Here is an 18,185-nt window from a genome sequence, read left to right on the forward strand (position 1 = left end):
AGTTAGTTGAGAAAAAAATATAGATTTTTTAAATTATTTTTAGTATAAATTCTCTCATTTTAAAGCTACTATGTTTTTAAAATTGTATATTTATTTTGTGTAATTCCAAATTGGAGTGTTGTGAGCAAATCTAAAGGAATTGAAGTTGGTTAGTGTTTTTATAAAAGTTATTAATTTTTTTTTTATAAAATTTATTGAATTTTAATTAAATTTTATAAAAATTATTATGATTGAAAATTAAAAATTTTGATTTGTCCAGTTATTTTATAAATAAAATTACCTTATTTTATTTTCTTTTTAAAAAATCAAATGCATAAATGAAGCATCTATCTATCCCACTGTCAAATCCTTCTCCTTTTTTCATTTTTTCTCACTGTTAACAACTATTAGTAAAGTAATTTTATTTGTAAAATATTTAATAATAAATCAGTAAATTAATCTAAAAATATTTTAATTTTCAGTCATAGTAATTCTGATGAAATTAAATTAAAATTCAGTAAATTTTAAGAAAAAAATTAAAATTAAATGACTTTTACAAAAACACATATAAAATTAAGTGATCGTGTGTGATAATTACCCTCCCTAAACTAGGTACTTAGTTGTCTGGAAGCAAGATTATAGTTGAGTCCTAAGTAAACTCTCAAAAACTTGGTTTCAATCCCAAAACCATAGGAACCTAAAGAGTGTTTAGTTTTTGACTTAAGATTGTCAAAGAGGTATGATAGCCTTTGTGCTGTCCATTTTCCAGCAAAAGGACTAGATCCAAACACGTTTCTAACAGAAAGCCAAACATCATCATCGTTCCTAAAGCTCCATTGGCACGTCATCAACAATTGATTCTTTCATCACCACCGTCACTTTGTCTTCCTTCCCACATTATCAATGTCCCTTTTTCTTTTTCCCCTTTTCCTTTTAGTGGTGGATTTGTGCTGCAGAGTTTCAAATTCTAATCTTTTGAAATTGGGGTGCAGACCATAATCTCAATAAGCCAATCCTAGCATGGTTTATTAGATAGCAACATGAAATTTGGGCACAAAAGTAAGCACAATCAGCAAGAAATGAAGCCACAAATCAGCATTCCAGTAATCAAAAGTCTTAACTGAATCAATTCATATATATTTCTCAATGGAACAATCCAAAGAAATTGTTTAAACGCCAGCAGTAAACATTTACTATGTGCAAATCTAATTAGGGGTATAATCAAAGGCACATGGGTAACTTACAAGCTACATTAGTTTTTTGATATCTCTCATGCTTCCACGGCAAAACCACCTCCCCACTGTAAACAGCCTTCAAAAATTCTACTGCCGGGAAATTGGCATCGATGATGGTTGGCTGTAAAAATTACCATCCGAACCCTGATAACTTGGGTATGAATTTGTTGGGGGCAGTGCAAAGGAAGTGATACCTGTCATTTGAGTCCCAACTCCAGGATAGCCAGGCAAGAATGGTGGCTGCTGCAGGGACATGCTGTAGCTGTATGGTCCAGCATTTATTGATCCAGCAGTCTGCATGTACTGGGGAATTGAATATGATGGCATAGGCGGTAGTGGAGGTGGTGGTGGAGGTGATGATGGGGGAGGTGGTGGATCATTTGAAGTTAATTGCTGACCAGTGGTTGCCACTTGGAAAGTATCAGGATGTTGAAAAGAAGGAAGTGGTTGCCGTGAAGGATTCTGGCTCAGCATGTAAGGCTGATCATTCTCGAGCTTAGCCCTCTTTCCAGAGGGGTATTCACCAGATGATTCTTTTACTGGATTGCCAATGCCGCCTTCAGATGCAAGTGAAGAGAGGACATAAGAAAGCATCTGGGCTGAGGATGTTGATGCAGTTAATTTTGCTGCCACTGCAGCAGCTGCAGACTTCCGGGGATCTTCCTCAATTAGACCAGTTTTTTCAGGGAAAGATACCTGCCTTATGTACATTGCTGGAGCTGATTGTTCGCTGTCACCAGGTATAAAGTTTTGACATGCAATGGAAGTACTAACTTCCTTTGGACCTTGCTCAGCAACTAACGGCACATTATTAGATCGCAACAACTGCCGGCAGACATTACTAGTATGTTCTGACTGGGACTGTCCAGCCTACAATAAATATGGAAGGAAGACCAGAAATATGCTTAAAGTTAGTACAGATAACACTGCCACACTCAAGTTATCAGAAGTGCTTACTGCCAGTAAAAACTTTGTAAAGCATTTTATATATTACTACTTATTACAGGTAAACAGATTCGGAAGCTGAACTTGAAACATATTAGTGTTAATATATTACTACTCATTTAAGGGAAGACAGGCAAAGGCATTGACCTTAAGCCTAAGTCAAAAGAGAAAAGTTGAGACAAAGGATGACTGTGTTACTGATAAATGCATGTGATCATGTGAAATTGTTTGGTTTAATTGTACAAAACAAGGTCACATATAATTTACCAACACATAAGGGGATATCAGCCTATCCTCTCAACTGCCAATGCAATAAAATATATATCTGAACTGAATCAGGATGTATTACCTATACTTTCATATCAAATGTCCTCAAAATTCTAAGCTATAAACTAGGAAATAGAAGCATGTGCAACTCGGTCTTCTAAATATTCAATTCAGAGAAATCATAACAAAAGGTCTAAAGATCCTGCAATTAATTATTTTCCAAAAGCAAAGAACATACATGCCAGAACCTTTAAACTAAGCATATATGTGTATATATACATATCATCCAGGAAATTTCAAGCATTAGTGGCATTCACCATTGAAATTATCAGAAATAAAGAGACATTTCCAGTTATAATTTATCACCATGTCATAACAATAACAAATATCAATAGCCAACTTATGTATTGCATGTACGAGATGTCAAACCTGAAGTTGATTGCGGATTTGTTCCAGCTTGGATTCCTGTTACAAAATTATTTCCACTTCAATATACTATCACATTAAATTCTTTAAATTACAATTGCAAACATTATTTGTTTCTATAAAATAGTTTGTCCAACCAACCTGCTCATGAAGAGCGTCTCTCAGATGAGACGCGAGACTTGCCCTTGATGATTCAATGGCTGTCAGTTTTTCAATGCTATCCCTCAAAATAGTGTGCTGGCCTTGCAGCTCTTCCACAAATGAAGCTCCATGGAATTGTCCTGTTCAAAAAAAAAAAAAAAAGAACAGCCAAGGAAAAAAGTGCATTAGCAAGATTTCAAAAATCATTAGTAACTCTAAATGCAGATTTTTTTTTTCTTAGGAATGTTAATAAACAAATCAGTGATATCCACCAAATGAAAATTGAATCAAACCTCAAAAATGCTTTCTCAGAAAGTATACATTCAGGTTTAAACCAACCAATTCACGACAATGTAAAATCAAGTCTCTTTGTCAACTAATGAGAAACATATTGACATTTTGTATCTCCTGACTCCCACATCTGGGTCCAACTGACTACATAACTTAGTACACTTGCCTTATCAATAACATTTATTACTTTGAGAAGCGAAACAATGGAGCGTAAATAGAGGGTTTAAGTCTCTAGGCTAAAAAATCAGATGCTCTCACTTCATTTAATGGAAAAATAATAATAAAGGCTAAAATACACTTCCTCTCCATCTTGTTAAATAGAAGATGTTTGTCATATTGTAGAAGTCAAATAGACCATGTCCAAATTTTGAAGCAAAACATGGATATGCTAATAGATACAAGTTATCATTCCTCAATAGAAATGTAATGCGTAAGAAAATATTCAATGCTTGATTGTTTATGCTTGTTTGTTAACATATATTTTTTAGGGATAAATTTCAACAACTGTCCCTGAACTTATATAATTGTAATATTACGGTCCTTTAACTTTAAAATGTAACATAAAACCCCCTAAACTTTCAAATTTTGCACAGTAAAATCCCTCTAACTTTCAATTACTGATTTTTCAGTTAGAAACTGATGTGAATAGCTCCCGCATGGCACTTAGTCAACATTTCTCTCTTCTCTCTTGTGCAAAGTGTAAAATTATTCTCTTTACACATGAAAAATTATTCTGTCTATAGAGAAAAAGAACTCAATTTACATATGGCTTGAGAGAGAAAAGAGAAATACTGACTAAACTCAATGCTGGAACTGTCCAGGTAAGCGTCTAACTGAAAAACTAGTAATTGGAGGTTAGAGGGATTTTACTATGCGAAATTTGAAAGTTGATGGGGTTTTATGTTACATTTTTAAAATGAGAGACTGTAATGTTACAACTAGATAAGTTCAGGGATAGTTGTCAAAATTTATCCTATTTTTTAGCTCTTAATTATTTAGGTGCATTTGATAACTTTTTTTTTTCTGCAACAATTAATTTTGAAAAATCATTTAACTTATGAAGTGCAAAATTCTACTTAACGTGATTAAGTTAAATAAAAAAAACCCATCATTTGGTGGCTCTTATTTACAAACATCATTAACACAGCCTTCTATCCAAACACTGCCACCATGACCATGGCTACCACCATGATTGTCGCCTTGCTGCCATTACCATCTCCCCCAATCCCTCTCTGAGTCTCCCCCTCCCCCAGTAGTACCACCACCATTATTATGATTACCAACACGGCTATTATTCACTACCACCACAATTATCACCCAACTATTGCAATCACCACCACGTCTATTGCCCAAACCATCATCAAAATTAATACCTGTTTACCTATACCACCACTTCTAAGTTCTAACCATTATTCCAACAATTGTAATCACCACAACTATCAGAATTAAATAGTCATTTATATTCTAGTTTTAATTTAAGCACTTATTATTTTAATTATAATTGAGATCTTGATCTTTTCAGTATTAAAATTATTTAACTCCAAAATTTTCAGCACTTAAATCTTCAATTTTACGAACTGCCACCTTGACATGCAAACAAAGAGTACGTAGTTATCAGGAATTTAAGACTTACAATAAGGCAGAAAAGATTAAAGATATAAATTACCTGAATTAATATTGACACCAATTTCCTTCTCAGCTTTCTCAAGAGAGCTAATAGCATTCCTACATTTGTTTATTATAACATCTTCATCCTCCTGGCTACCATGAACAACTTGATAACCTGAAATTATCTTGTCCAATGTACTTCCAGTAGGCTGCTTCTGTTTGAAGGAGAGAAAAATAAGAGATTACCATATTCCTCAAGACAATACCTTCTGCCAAGGAAAGTTTCAATCAACACAATGCAAATTACCAGTTTAACGCCTAAATTCTTCCCATTTCTATTATTGCTATCTGAGTGCTTTCCCACAAGCTCTTCCTTGAGAATTTGCCCACGGGAACCAAAAACTTTTCTGTCTTCCCATATGCCAATCTGCATGCAGAAAAATAAAAATGGACAATAAGATGCACAGCGAGCTAATTGTAACATAATTTATGCAAGAAGTTGATACTCGTAATAAGCATATATCTAAATACATGAGCATGCACCTATATATCTCACAAAAAGGGGAATATTGTTCTCCTAGCAATTCTAGGCACAAAGGGAGCATCTTTAACCAAACAAACAGCAGAAGAATCAGAACATGCTGTCAAAAACATTCTCTTAGTGATGATACAAAACATGATTGAGACCAAAATAACATGTCCAAAACCATTAAACTATACTGGTGGCAAGTTCCCGACCTTACCTCTTTCTTCCAGTTATTTAGCAGTTACCACTTGAAACTACTAAGTAGTACTATAGTAAGATTAATGATTAAAAAAAATTCAAAACCTTCACTCAAATTTGCAATAACAGCCAATCCTCTTTTAATTTTGTCAATTACATACAAAATCTTTCATGTTGGTGTCATTTGTAGCCAAATTGGGAAGTGCATAAGCTAAACTTCTCAAATTGCTAACATAGCATATATTTTATTAAAAAACCCTTTCACGTTAGCATATGATATAGCATATTTAAGCATAAGAGACCGCAAAATATTATGAATTATATTTTAAAAAATCATTAATTATTATTCAAACCTTAAAAAAGAGTTTCAAAAGAAAGTCCTGACTTTTTTCCCAGTGTCTTCTCTCTCTAGTCTCTTCACCTCTCCCCTCCAATTAAATAATCTTATGGAAAGTTTTATTAATAAAATCTCATGTTAATCATGGCACCTGCCATTTCAAGTTTCTCTACTATTGACAGTTTGACACTAATACAAAACGTTCTGCATATATTTGAAAAAATTAAAAGATTTGACCCTAATAGCAAATTCAAGCAAAGGTTCACAATTTTAGTCATCAAGCCTAAATAGTACTGAATTAAAGAATTTTATGGATATTGGATAGTGACATCTTTCTTGAACACTAGAGGATGAATTGAAATTCTATTACCTTTGTCATTGGCGAAATGGAAAAAGCGATGCAAGTAATCATCCCCAACTAGTTTAGGGATGGCAATTGTTCCCAAACCAGACCAATTTTTCCTGACATCGATATTGTGCAAGGTAGGAATGGGGAGAAGGCCTCCCTGTCCTAAATCCCTGTAACTTGCCCCTCACAATAATATATTGTTATTTTTTTTATTAAAAACAATTTATTTCTATGTGTTTATGTATTTAAATATGATAATTTTAACAAAAAAATAGATATATTATTAAGATTATGTTTAAGACTTATATTTTTTACTTATAATTTATTTTTTAATAAATAAATTTGTATTATATAATAATAAATTAAAATGAAAAAAGAAAAAAAGTTCCCGTGGGGAAACTCACCCCACCCCTACCTTGAACTCCTGTGGAGTGGGGTAGGGGGAGCGATCCCCCCCCCAACTTGCCCAGTTGCCATTCCTAATTAGTTTGTGTCCAAGAATTATTGGCAATTTCCGATAATTTTGGTTTGATTCACATAAAGTATAGTTGTGCAAGATCATGAAACCAATTGATACAAAGCAAAATATGAATATTGTGGAATATGAAATATGGAAGTTGAATACCCAAATGTAAATTTTGTGTGATTGGAAAACCAAGATACATAAACAAGTTTGTTCTCTAATTGTATAAACCATCTCGTTAAACAACTAAAAAGCAAGCAGAAAAAATACTAACACATCTAGACATCTTCATTACCCATGATTCCATTACATTTATACTTGTGGTGCTCACAATATTAAGATGATGATATAGTAATATGCTTGGACTAATATAAAGTAGACCGACCATGGGAACAGAGGCATATCAGTTACAAGTGAAAGTGGAAAGTACATCACGTACCATGGGAATGATTTCTTAAAATAAACAAGAATCAGCACCCGTTAAGTTACTGGATTCAAACTGACACTTATGGCAGTTGGAATCATCTTTATCATTCACAAAGGCAAATGATCATACTTTTCTTCACTTAGCTGGAGACACATTCCAACAATTGTCGTTTTATTTCATGTTTTCTTATATAAATATTGTGCTACAAGCCTACAACACCCTCACAAAATAATTTCTATATGTCACAAGCTAAACGTTGAATTGCTCTCCTAACATGAGTTTCATGTATAATAGAATTCAAAATCACAGAAAAGCATGCCCAAAAGACCAAAGTAGCAGGGTAAATGAGCTCAATATATAAGATTGGTTCATTCTTTCTTTTATCCCCACATCCCATTCACTGTACAACCAAACACAATGCCTCTAAACCCTTGAAATTGAAGATCTCAAAGGACATTTATGAACATGGGAAAAAGACATCAAAAAGTAGTAACAAAAGTACATAAAGCAAAAGTAAGAATTAAGTACCAATCTCAGCGCAGCATTTCTTCCAGCCTCATCCCCATTTTTAATTACATCACGAAGAGCATCTGGAAGAACCTTCCAAAATTCACCAACAAACTCTGAACCTTTACGGCGACTATTCTGCAAAATGTCATTTGCAAGATATAGAAAAGCCAATCTCTGCTCACGCGGTGAGCAATGAAATTGTCTTTCCCATGTTTCAACAACTTGCTTTGCTTTATTCATATGAAAAATACACCAATGTGATAAAGCTTAGCACATTAAGGATTGCAAATTAGAAACCAAAAGAGTCACAGTCTACTGAAGGTTGTAGGTTTTAGATGATTACACAAGACAAAACATTAACACATATATCCATGCTAAATGTACTGTGCGCATATTTCAATGAGAAAAATAAACCACTAAGCAAATTCTCCAAACAAAATATTTTGACTTTGTTCTGACCAATGAGAAGAACATGATGACCAGTGGTACAATTCATGGTGTAAAGTTGCAGAATCTCCAAAGCTGTTAAATGTAACGTAACTTTTATCTTAGAGGGCATTATAAGAAGAATTTCATAAAGTTGCTTGCTAAAAGACAATGCATCATTTTTGTTTTATTTGGAGATATCATAAGAAGAAAGTTTTCATATGTTATTAACAAAAGACTTTGAGAATGGAGGCTTGACCATTTGTGAAAAGTTTTACAAAAAAAAAAATCCAACAAAATTAACTTAGACACAATTAGAAGTATAAATAGGAACAGGCATCATTCACCATCCATATCAAAAGGATACTCTCTATGCTTGCCTGTGAATGGTTGAGCTTGGCAAGCTTTTCCACTAAAATCTGAGGATTAAATGAACTGCCCATTGATTCTCCCAATAAGCAACGCACAAAGGAGATCTGTAAAACCAAAGGCACCTTAAAAAAACAATGAAGACAAAAAAAACAAATTAATTAATCATAACTAGAATAACATAAAGGCCTAATGCGTAAATTCTCCCTTAAACTTGTTGGGAATAACCTATTAATATTAAGCCGTTGTACAATCATGTAAACCTATTTTCATAACAAGAATACCCTTACTGCTGATGTCATCACTATCAGAGCACGTCAAAACACGCGTGATGAAGGCACGTGAACCAGTAAAAAACTTCTTATGGACATTTCATTGAATAATAAAAACTAGCAGGTTTAGCTTGCTCAAATGTTATTTGAACATAGGACACCAAGGATGTCAAAGATTGTTAGGTTAGTGAAATAACAACTGCAACCTTTTACATTTTATGCTTTTTGAATAGTTTCAGGGGTGCCTAACACTACTATACTACTGCACTTGCTCAAAGTGACCTAGACTCAGAAAGAGTTTTTTTTTTTTTTTTTGAGTTAATTTACACCTATAAATATTTTACCTATAAATATGATCAAGTGCACTCTTTATTTTCTTTTACTGTAGATCTCATTGCAGAAAGATTAGAGAGGAGAACATGAAAGGAGTAATGATAACAATGAAAAAAGAAGGCAAATTTTAAATCCTTCTTCTCTACTTTTGAGAAATTTGTTAGTAGAAACAAGAGAAAAAGCCGGAAAAGGGGAGACCTATAAATTGATATTACCATAAAATAAATATAATTTATGTGGAAACACTGTTTAGGTGTTCTTCATCTGTTTTAGCAAGAATCAATCTTAATAATTTTTATTTGTATTTTTCCTCTCTTGGCCAGCTAAAAGATGTCCATGTTGCATGCCCACATACATTGGATGCTAATCTTACTTTACAGCCCAGACTTGCCATTGTTCTTGCTCTAAAATAAGAATTTTGAGTATTTTTTTTTTTTTTTGAGTCTTCCTACCCTGGGCAGCAGGTGGAAGCGAGATGGTAGTAAAAGAAGTCAAAAGAGTCAAATAGAAGAAATGTTAGATTTTCTTTCCACATCAGCGTGAGTGTAATTACAAGCTATACATATGAGCTGTAAGGGCCTATATATTACAAAAATAAAACAAAAGGGGTATAATGGTGCAATTAAAAGTATAAGGGGTCAATGGGTTTTTCCCAAAGTGTTCTAAGTCAAATTTATCCTACATTAGGCCATAGCTTAAAATGCAATACGGAAAGATAATCTTACATTAAAATAACATAACAAGACCTAAAACCAGAACTAGCAAAGCTTGTTTCAAGCAAAATATATGATGTTACTATTTAAAATGCAACAAAGAAATTCTTCAAAAAGCATATTCCTATTTAGCACACTTGAGATGATTGGCCTCAAGTCCTCAACACAAGCCGATGGGAATTTCATGATTACAACAATGGAAAACACATTCATAAGTATATGGGCAGTGTTATTAAGGCGAAAGGCGACACTAAGGCGATAAAGTACTCTATGGCCTTAGGCGAGAGGCGAGGCGAGGGCCTTTTTGAAGTAAGGCGCTATAACCTTAATTGCTTAAATTATATATATATATATTCATGTTGATAAGTAAAAAAGCATATTAAAAAGAAAAAAAAATAATTAACAATAATAAGAAGTAAAAAGTAAACTAATTAACAACAAATTAATAGTGTCCATATAAATTACACAATTACTTACTAAGAACAAAAAGAAAATAATCAAATTAACAATAAATTAATAATACTCATATAAAATAAACAACTAATATCTAATTAATAAGAAAAAAGTAAAATTAATCAAACTAAAACTAATTAATAAGAATAACAAGTAAAAGGTAAACTAATTAATAACAAATTAACAATACCCATATAAATTAAATAATTAATTAACAATAATAAAAAGTAAAAAAATCAAATTAATAATAAATTAATAATACCTATATAAAATAAATAAATAATTAACAACTAATGTCTAATTAATAAGGCAAAAAGTAAAACTAATCAAATTAACAAGAATAACAAATAAAAATTAAACTAATTACCAATAAATCAACAATACCCATGTTAATTAATCAACCAATTAAACAAGAATACAAAGTAAATAAATTAATTTAGCAATACCCATAAAATTTAATTAATTAATAAGAATAAAAAATAAAATAATTAAATTAATAATAAATAAATAAATAAATAATAATAACTAATTAATAATAAGGAGGGGAGGGGGAAAAAATAAAATAAAAAGGGACTGCTGAAAGAAGAAGGAGAGGAGAGGGAAAAAAATAATAAAAAATAAAAAACAAGTGGTCTACGCAGCAGGGAAAGCAGAATAAGTGAAGAGGGAGAAAGCCAAGAAGAAAAAGACGTGCGAGAGAGAGATTGGAGAGAGGAAAGAAGAAGAAGACGACGTGAGAGAGAGAGACTGGAGAGAGGAAAGAAGAAGAAGACGATGTGAGAGAGAGAGATCGGAGAGGAAAGAAGAAGAAGAAGAAGAAGATAAGAGAGAGAGAGAGAGGGCGTACCTGTTGGTCCTGTTTTGTCTCTGTCACGAGCGTGAGGTCGAGGAAGAGAGCGGGGCTGCTGTCTTCACGGTGCGGCTCTTTTGTGGTAGGTTTATTAGTTTTTTCATCAAAAAAAAAAACTTACTGTTGCTTTGATGAGGCGTCGCCTCTCGCCTGCGTCGCTTCTCGCCTTGCCGGCCTGAGGCGTCGCCTCTCCAAAGCCCAGCCAAGCGCTCCAGTCGAGGCGACAGAGGGGCGCCTCGCGTCACCTGGCGCCTCGCCTGGTCGCCTGCCTCACTCGCCTGAGCGCCTCACTCGCCTTTAATAACACTAATGGGTGTACAGTTCTAGTTCGCTTTGGGTTCTACTTAGGAATTGCAACTGAACTGAATTTTCAGCACGGTTCCGATTCAGTTCTTCGTTGTTTCGGTTCTGATTCGGTATGATTTTTAGTTCTTCGATTTCAGTTCAATTCGGTATAATTACGATTCAGTTATTGGTTCTTAAAATAATTTTATATATTATTTCCTTAAAAATGTCATATTTGAATAAGTATTTAAGTTTTGAAACGAGTTATTAATACATAATATATCATATAATATATCTTTTAACTATTTCTAAATTATATAATCTTTAACTATAAATTGTATATATAATTTAAGATTAAATATATTATATAATATAGTATAATATACATTTTAACTATTTACTAATTATGTAATATTTAACTATAAAATACAAATATAATTATGAATTAACATATATATAGTATAAAAATACATTTATAATGAAGAATTATAAGGTAATTTAATATATTTATTACTAAAATTATTAAAAAAATATAGAAAAATAAAATATAATATTAGATTGTATTTCGTCCATAATTATATATATATTATATATATATATATTAAAAGTATATAATACATATAAAAAAATATAGAAAAATATATGTATAAATTCGATTTTTAATTCAGTTCCGGTTAGGTTTTTAGTGAAGAATCAGAACCGAACCAAAGTATCAAAATAACTTCAGTTCGGTACGATTCCAATCGGTTCAGTTTGGAACCTCGAGAACCATGCACAGCCCTACATAAATGTCCTTCCATACTTACACTTCATTTAAGAGGAAGTTAACATCCTCACAGACTAGTGTTCAGATACCCAATTCAAATTACAACAAATAACCTCAATGGAAATAGCAAGCTAAAAGCCTGAATCTATTTAGCAATAAATTTCATGATGCTTATAAATTTAGCAAATAAAGCATTTCTGGGTACAGAATTAATTGCTTCAAGATGGCCACATTCCCATTTTGGGAACCGAGAAAAAGATGAATCTTGGAAAAGATGAAACATTTAGACATTAAGGATTCCAGCAGTCAGAGGAGGAGACACTAGTCCTCAAAGACTAGTGTCTTGATATCCAATTCAAAATACAAAGCTAAAAGCCAGAATCTATTTAGCAATAAATTTCATAATGCTCATAAATTTAGCAAATAAAGCATTCCTGGGTACAAAGTTAATTGCTTTATGATGGCCTGGTTCCCATTTTGGGAACTGAGAGAAAAATGAATCCTAGAAAAGATGATAGGTTTAGACACCAAGGATTCCAAAATTTTACAGGGGAGGAGGAGGAGGAGGAGAAATATTGGTATGGTCCTTTATTATTGTAGTTAATTACATGATTATGAGGATTCAATTGAGCAATTATTTGCCCATGGCCATATGACAACAAATAGTATCAGGGATTAGAGAAAATGATTTTTCAAAGATTCAAATATGGCCATGCCTATACCAATATCTTTTATTGTTGTAGTAAATTACATGATTAGGTGGGATTTCAATCGAGCAATATGGCCACACATATAACAATAACCTTTATCATTGTGGTTAATTACATGATTATGTGGGATACTGGGATTTCAATAAAGCAATTATTTAACCATGGCTATATGACCTAGAAGAACTAAAACAAGCAGATTTTGAATGTTAGATAGGAAACTAAGCTCATCAAACATATCAAAGGCATGGTAAATATAGATAATGTTCTAAGCAAAGTAACAAAGACCAGTTGCTGCATTTAACAGAGTGAAAGAAAAAGTACAATACAAACACAAGTTCACAAAAGCACATGCACATTGCAGATCATTTTCAACTTGATTTCACAAGTTTGAACTCGAAGGTAAATATAATTTGAATTTGGAAAAGCTACCCATTTGACAATAGTGGTGGAGTATCATAATGTTTATCTTCAAAACTAAAATTACTTCAAAATGATTAACAAACACAGCGAGAGAAATATTATATCTTGTCCAAAGACATAGGAATCTATCTGTCTCTTTCTTGATATTCTTGTTTTTTTCTTAAAAGTACCATTCTTGAGTTGTCGTGCTTACTCAGTTGAAGTTACAGCAAATGCTACTCCCAAGAAAAAAAAAAGTTCTCAAATAATAAAAAAAAAAATCGCATACAAAGCAAGTCCACAGCTTCCTCAAGATGATAAAAAAATTAACCCCCAAAATAAAACAAAAACTAAACTAAATATATAATTAAATTACACAAAAAAATAAAAAGACCTAAAAGCACAAGCAATAATCATCCACAATTAAAACATGCTTAAAACAGAAGAAGAAGAAGAAGAAGAAGGAAGCAACAGAACAATAAGCAGAAAAAACACAAATTCAACGAGAAAAAACATAAAAGCAAGAAAAAGAATAACAGGAAGGCTACAGAAAGAGAGAAACCTGGTAAAAACGAATGCGGGTAAGGGTTCGCGGAGAATAATCAACGGCGGGAAAAGATAAGCATTCTCCTGCTCGAAAACTTCAACGATTGAGGACTTGGGAAAGGAAAAAGGGACTTTGAACACAGAAATTGCCGTAATCTCGCTAAGTGTAGTTGCTGGAATTGGACCTCGAGCTCTCAAAGCTCGAAGGTAGTGCCTCCAGAGAAAGAGAGAGAGAGAGAGAGAGAGAGAGAGAGAGTATGTGTGTTTTGCAGTTTAGAGTTTGGCTTTCAGCTTTCACAGTTTTAAGCCGCAGTACAGGGTGGGGTTGGGTTGGGGCTATGCCTCCTGTCGATGGTGAGTACTTTTAGACGTGTTTGGTTTGATTAGTTATTTTTAAATTTTTATTTAAAATATATATTTTTTTAATTTTAAAATAAAGTAACTTTTACATATAAATATCTAATTATAGTAAAATCATATATTATATTAAAAAATATGAAAAAAACGCATATATAAAAGTGAATTTTTTTATTTTTTTATTTAATACAATCTGATCTAATTTTTAATTTAGTTATTAATTAAAAAAATTAAAATTATATAAATAACTTCATGGTTTTTAATTTTTATTGATGTGGCTCAATTTTTATAAAATTATTTTTTAAGAACAGTCAACCCTTTATCATCAATACTAAAGAAAACAATAATAATAATAATAATAATAATAATTTAAATATGCATTTTATTAATTAATATATAATGCTAGATCGAAAAAAATAGCTTTTAGGGAACCATAATTATAAAATATCTATAATAATACATATATATATAGAAATAAGTTAATTAGAGGTAGATTTTGTTATTATTAAGGGTTTATTAGTAATATTTTTTACTAAAATTAAATAATTTTTTAAAAAATAGAATTTTAGATAATTCATCAAATTAATATTCATCATTGATTGATTTAGGTTTTTCATAATTGTAACGTCTCAAATTCGATATTATTATCAGCGCTAATGTATAAATAAATTTAAAGTAATCGAAATCCGTAACAAACCTGAATACCTCAATTTGTTAGGCCATAAAACTTTCATACATTATTTTTGAAACTTCCATTAGATGGTAAGATAATAAACATTCCATTCCACATGTTTACCACTAAAATTTTCCAGAGACATAACTTTGGCATTTTTGCTTTCCTTCATTACTCTTGTGGAAATTTAGGTAAACATGGAAATTACAACTCAACAAATTCTTAAAACACATTTATGTATAAAATGGCTTTGCTTATGTCCTGAAGAGTTGTTGTGTAAAATCCGCAAGTATACGAATCGTATAGTACTATAAAAAATATTATTTTCACGAGAATCAAGATAATTATTAAATTTATTAATTATATAGATTATTCAGATGATTAATTTGTACATAAATAAAGCGATAAAGTAGACTAACAAATATATAAATAAACTTAGATGTAAATGAAAGTAAAAATGGAAAGCTAATATGGCAAATTAATATAAAATAAAGTAATTAAAATGCAATTTCATCTAAAATAAGGCTAGCTATAGCAAACAAATTATCAAAATCTAAAAGGGCGATTTTAGAATTTGGGAATTCGCACTACAATTAATCGGATATTTCTCTAATTAATATAATGAATGGGTATTAACAATCTTTGAAGGAAATTAATTTTGAAATATCTTTGATTATTTCTCAAGCACTCAAAGAAGTATTTTAAACAAGTCAATTCATATTTTTGTGCTTTTGACTTAGTTAAACTCATTAATTTTTGTAATTAATTTATAAAATCCTCTCACAAATTTCATTTTGTCTCTAAATCCAAATTTTGCAAATTTTAAACCTTGGCTTTTCACAATTAATTTTTACCTCTTAATCCTTCAATTAATAATTTAAAATGATACTCAGTAAGATCCTAACACCAAGCAAGCATTAAGGTACAAGAAAATGAATCAAAGCATAAATAATATCCAACCCATTAAATAAAAATCAGATTAATACCATGATTAAAACAGTATTACATCTCAAACTTTGAAATCTATGTAAATTTATTCACTCATGTTCAAGATTACAAAGAAAGTTATGAAGAAAATAACAAATAACATGGAAATAAACTAAGAAATGAAAAACTCAAGTGAAGATTCAGTCCGAAATGATGAAATCTGAGCTAAATCCCATGCTGAGCAGAGGAGAATGTGAAAGTGAAGCTGCCGTCTCTTCTTTTCTCTAAAGAGAATCGGGAAATTTAGTTTTCTTTGGTCTTCTCTCTCTCTCCCCTTGCAGATAAAATAAAAATAAAATAAATGCTTTTATATTGTCAAAATAAAAGCCCTAAAAGGGTAAAACGCAGTGTTGCAAGTCTGGAGAAAGTCACTCTTGTTATCATCTTTCTTTTCTTCTTATGATAGTTCAGCTTGGATTGTGAGTAACATTAATATTGTTTCAATTTGCATTGATGAGATCCCTTGGAATATAGTTTTCGCTATTTCTTGCTGGTTCTAATGGAAATGGCGTAATGGAATGTTATTTGATGATAATTTTTGTGAGGCCAGCTGATGGGAAAATGGTGATTCTATCTTTCGCTTCGGAAATGATCAAACCTTCAGAGATTCTGGGCTTTAGGAGACGAGAAGCTTCTCGGGTTAGCAAATGGATTGGATGGAGTCCTCCGCCTGCAGGCTGGTCCAAGCTTAATTCTGATGGTTCCTTTGTGTTGTCTAGTGGCAATGCTTCAGCAGGTGGTCTTATTTGGTCTTCTACTGGTGCATGGTTGGGAGGGTTTGCAGCAAATTTAGGCCATTGTTCAGTTGTTTCTGAAAAATTATGCAGGGTTTTCTTGGGTTTGCAATTGGCTTGGGATAAAGGTATAAGACAGTTACAAATGGAAGTTGATAATCTGAATGTTGTAAAAATGATTTCTGGTGATTGCAGTGTGGCTTGTGCTTCATCTAATCTGATTGTTGGTATTAAGAGTCTCTTTGATCGTGAATGGGATGTTCAGCTTTATCATATATACAGGGAAGGAAATATGACTGCAGATTGGATGGCTCATTTCGGCAGCTTTTTGAATATTGGCTCTCACTCTTTTGACAACCCTCCTCAAGGCCTTAGTGGTCTGCTCTTGCATGATATTGCAGGGGTTTCTTATCCTAGACAGTGTCTGATGTATTTTTGTTTCTTATTTCCAAAAAAAAAAAAAAAAAAAACCTGTTGAGTTGGACTAATTTTCAATTTACATGACCTTATGTAACTGGACGCTTCATTTTAGGTGCGAAGCTTGCATTTAAATGAACTTATGTAACTGCAAATTTCACCAGAACTCAGAACTAGGAACTTTTTCTCTTCTTTCATAGCTATATGGACTTCAAATTAGCAACTATCCTTTTGCCATTTCTCCAAAAACTTTATATATTTGCAAATTAACCTAAAAAGACAAGAAAAAGCACAATTAAGTACTAATAATAATAATAATAATAATAATAATAATAATTATAATAAAACTAAGTAAAAATATAAATAAAAGAATATAAAAAAGTTATATACAAGAGCAAAATGAATGCAAAATATTTCCTAAATTCCTATAAAATGAGAATGCATCAGAGCTCCACAAAATGTTCACTCAATAGAACCTAAATGGTTAACCAACCTCAGAGTTCAATTACCAAAATTACTTACTGTCTAGCTGCTCATATCTTGAAGGGATAAATAGAAAAATAGGTGGATGCCAGAACTGTGACATGCCATTTTTATCTGTATTATAAATGATAGAAGGCGTTTTTTGAAATTATTTTAAGTTGACATATTATTTAATATGAATATCATATCTAATTTTTTATGAATTATAATAAATATTTGAATATCTAAGCAGCCTTCTCCCCTCCCCCCAAAAGTCAAGTCCTGCGTGGTCTTCCTTATAAAAGAAATTATTATCTAAACTCATTTCATCGAACCCAAAATTTAAACATATAGAATTCATATATTTAATAAGTGGTGAAAATTTTATCTAAATCTAGTCCATTATGAACTCAAAATATAAATATATAAAGCCTATATATTTAATAGATAGGTCTTATCATAGCATCCTATGTCTTGAGTTCATAGTAGACTGGATCTAGATAAAAAAAATTCTAATAAATGAGCTATATCATATATTTTGTGTTTTCGATCAATGATAAATCGAATTTAAACAAGAAAATTTTGCGAAATTATATGTAGTTGATGCAAGAATTGGACATGAGAGAAAGAAGAACCATAATACAACATATGCTATTGTATAATTTCTTTGAGAGTTAATTATGTTAGTTTGATGAGCTGATTAAATCTGTGCAAATAATTTATTGAAATGG

The 18,185-nt window shown here is 31.7% G+C and overlaps 1 protein-coding gene across 2 annotated transcripts; it reads right to left on the bottom strand.

The window, feature by feature from the left end:
* Positions 1-1,095: 1,095 nt before the first annotated feature.
* LOC110653533 (uncharacterized) lies at positions 1,096-14,118 on the bottom strand. Of its 2 annotated transcripts, none has more exons than XM_021809218.2 (8): positions 13,841-14,118; positions 8,496-8,622; positions 7,721-7,968; positions 5,200-5,319; positions 4,951-5,107; positions 2,994-3,133; positions 2,856-2,891; positions 1,096-2,084 (listed from the first exon to the last, which is right to left on the bottom strand). In XM_021809218.2, exons 2-8 carry the CDS (start codon positions 8,569-8,571, stop codon positions 1,302-1,304), a joined length of 1,560 nt encoding a protein of 519 aa, XP_021664910.2. In that variant the 5' UTR covers positions 8,572-8,622; positions 13,841-14,118; the 3' UTR covers positions 1,096-1,301. The 2 variants fall into 2 exon arrangements, with proteins under 2 accessions (XP_021664910.2, XP_021664909.2); XM_021809217.2 differs by having other exon boundaries at positions 8,496-8,604; positions 13,841-14,117.
* Positions 14,119-18,185: the final 4,067 nt, after the last annotated feature.

Source organism: Hevea brasiliensis, chromosome 1, assembly GCF_030052815.1.
Source record: "Hevea brasiliensis isolate MT/VB/25A 57/8 chromosome 1, ASM3005281v1, whole genome shotgun sequence".
In the NCBI taxonomy this organism is placed as follows: Eukaryota; Viridiplantae; Streptophyta; class Magnoliopsida; order Malpighiales; family Euphorbiaceae; genus Hevea; species Hevea brasiliensis.

Bases quoted from the DNA above. Each gene is read 5' to 3' on its own strand.
- LOC110653533 (XM_021809218.2), bottom strand. From the start codon at position 8,571: ATGGGCAGTTCATTTAATCCTCAGATTTTAGTGGAAAAGCTTGCCAAG. The intron at 5,108-5,199 runs GTAATTTGCATT...TCCTTCAAACAG, and splicing joins AGAATTTAGGCGTTAAACTG to AAGCAGCCTACTGGAAGTAC. The intron at 3,134-4,950 runs GTAATTTATATC...TTTTTTGAACAG, and splicing joins TGGTGTCAATATTAATTCAG to GACAATTCCATGGAGCTTCA.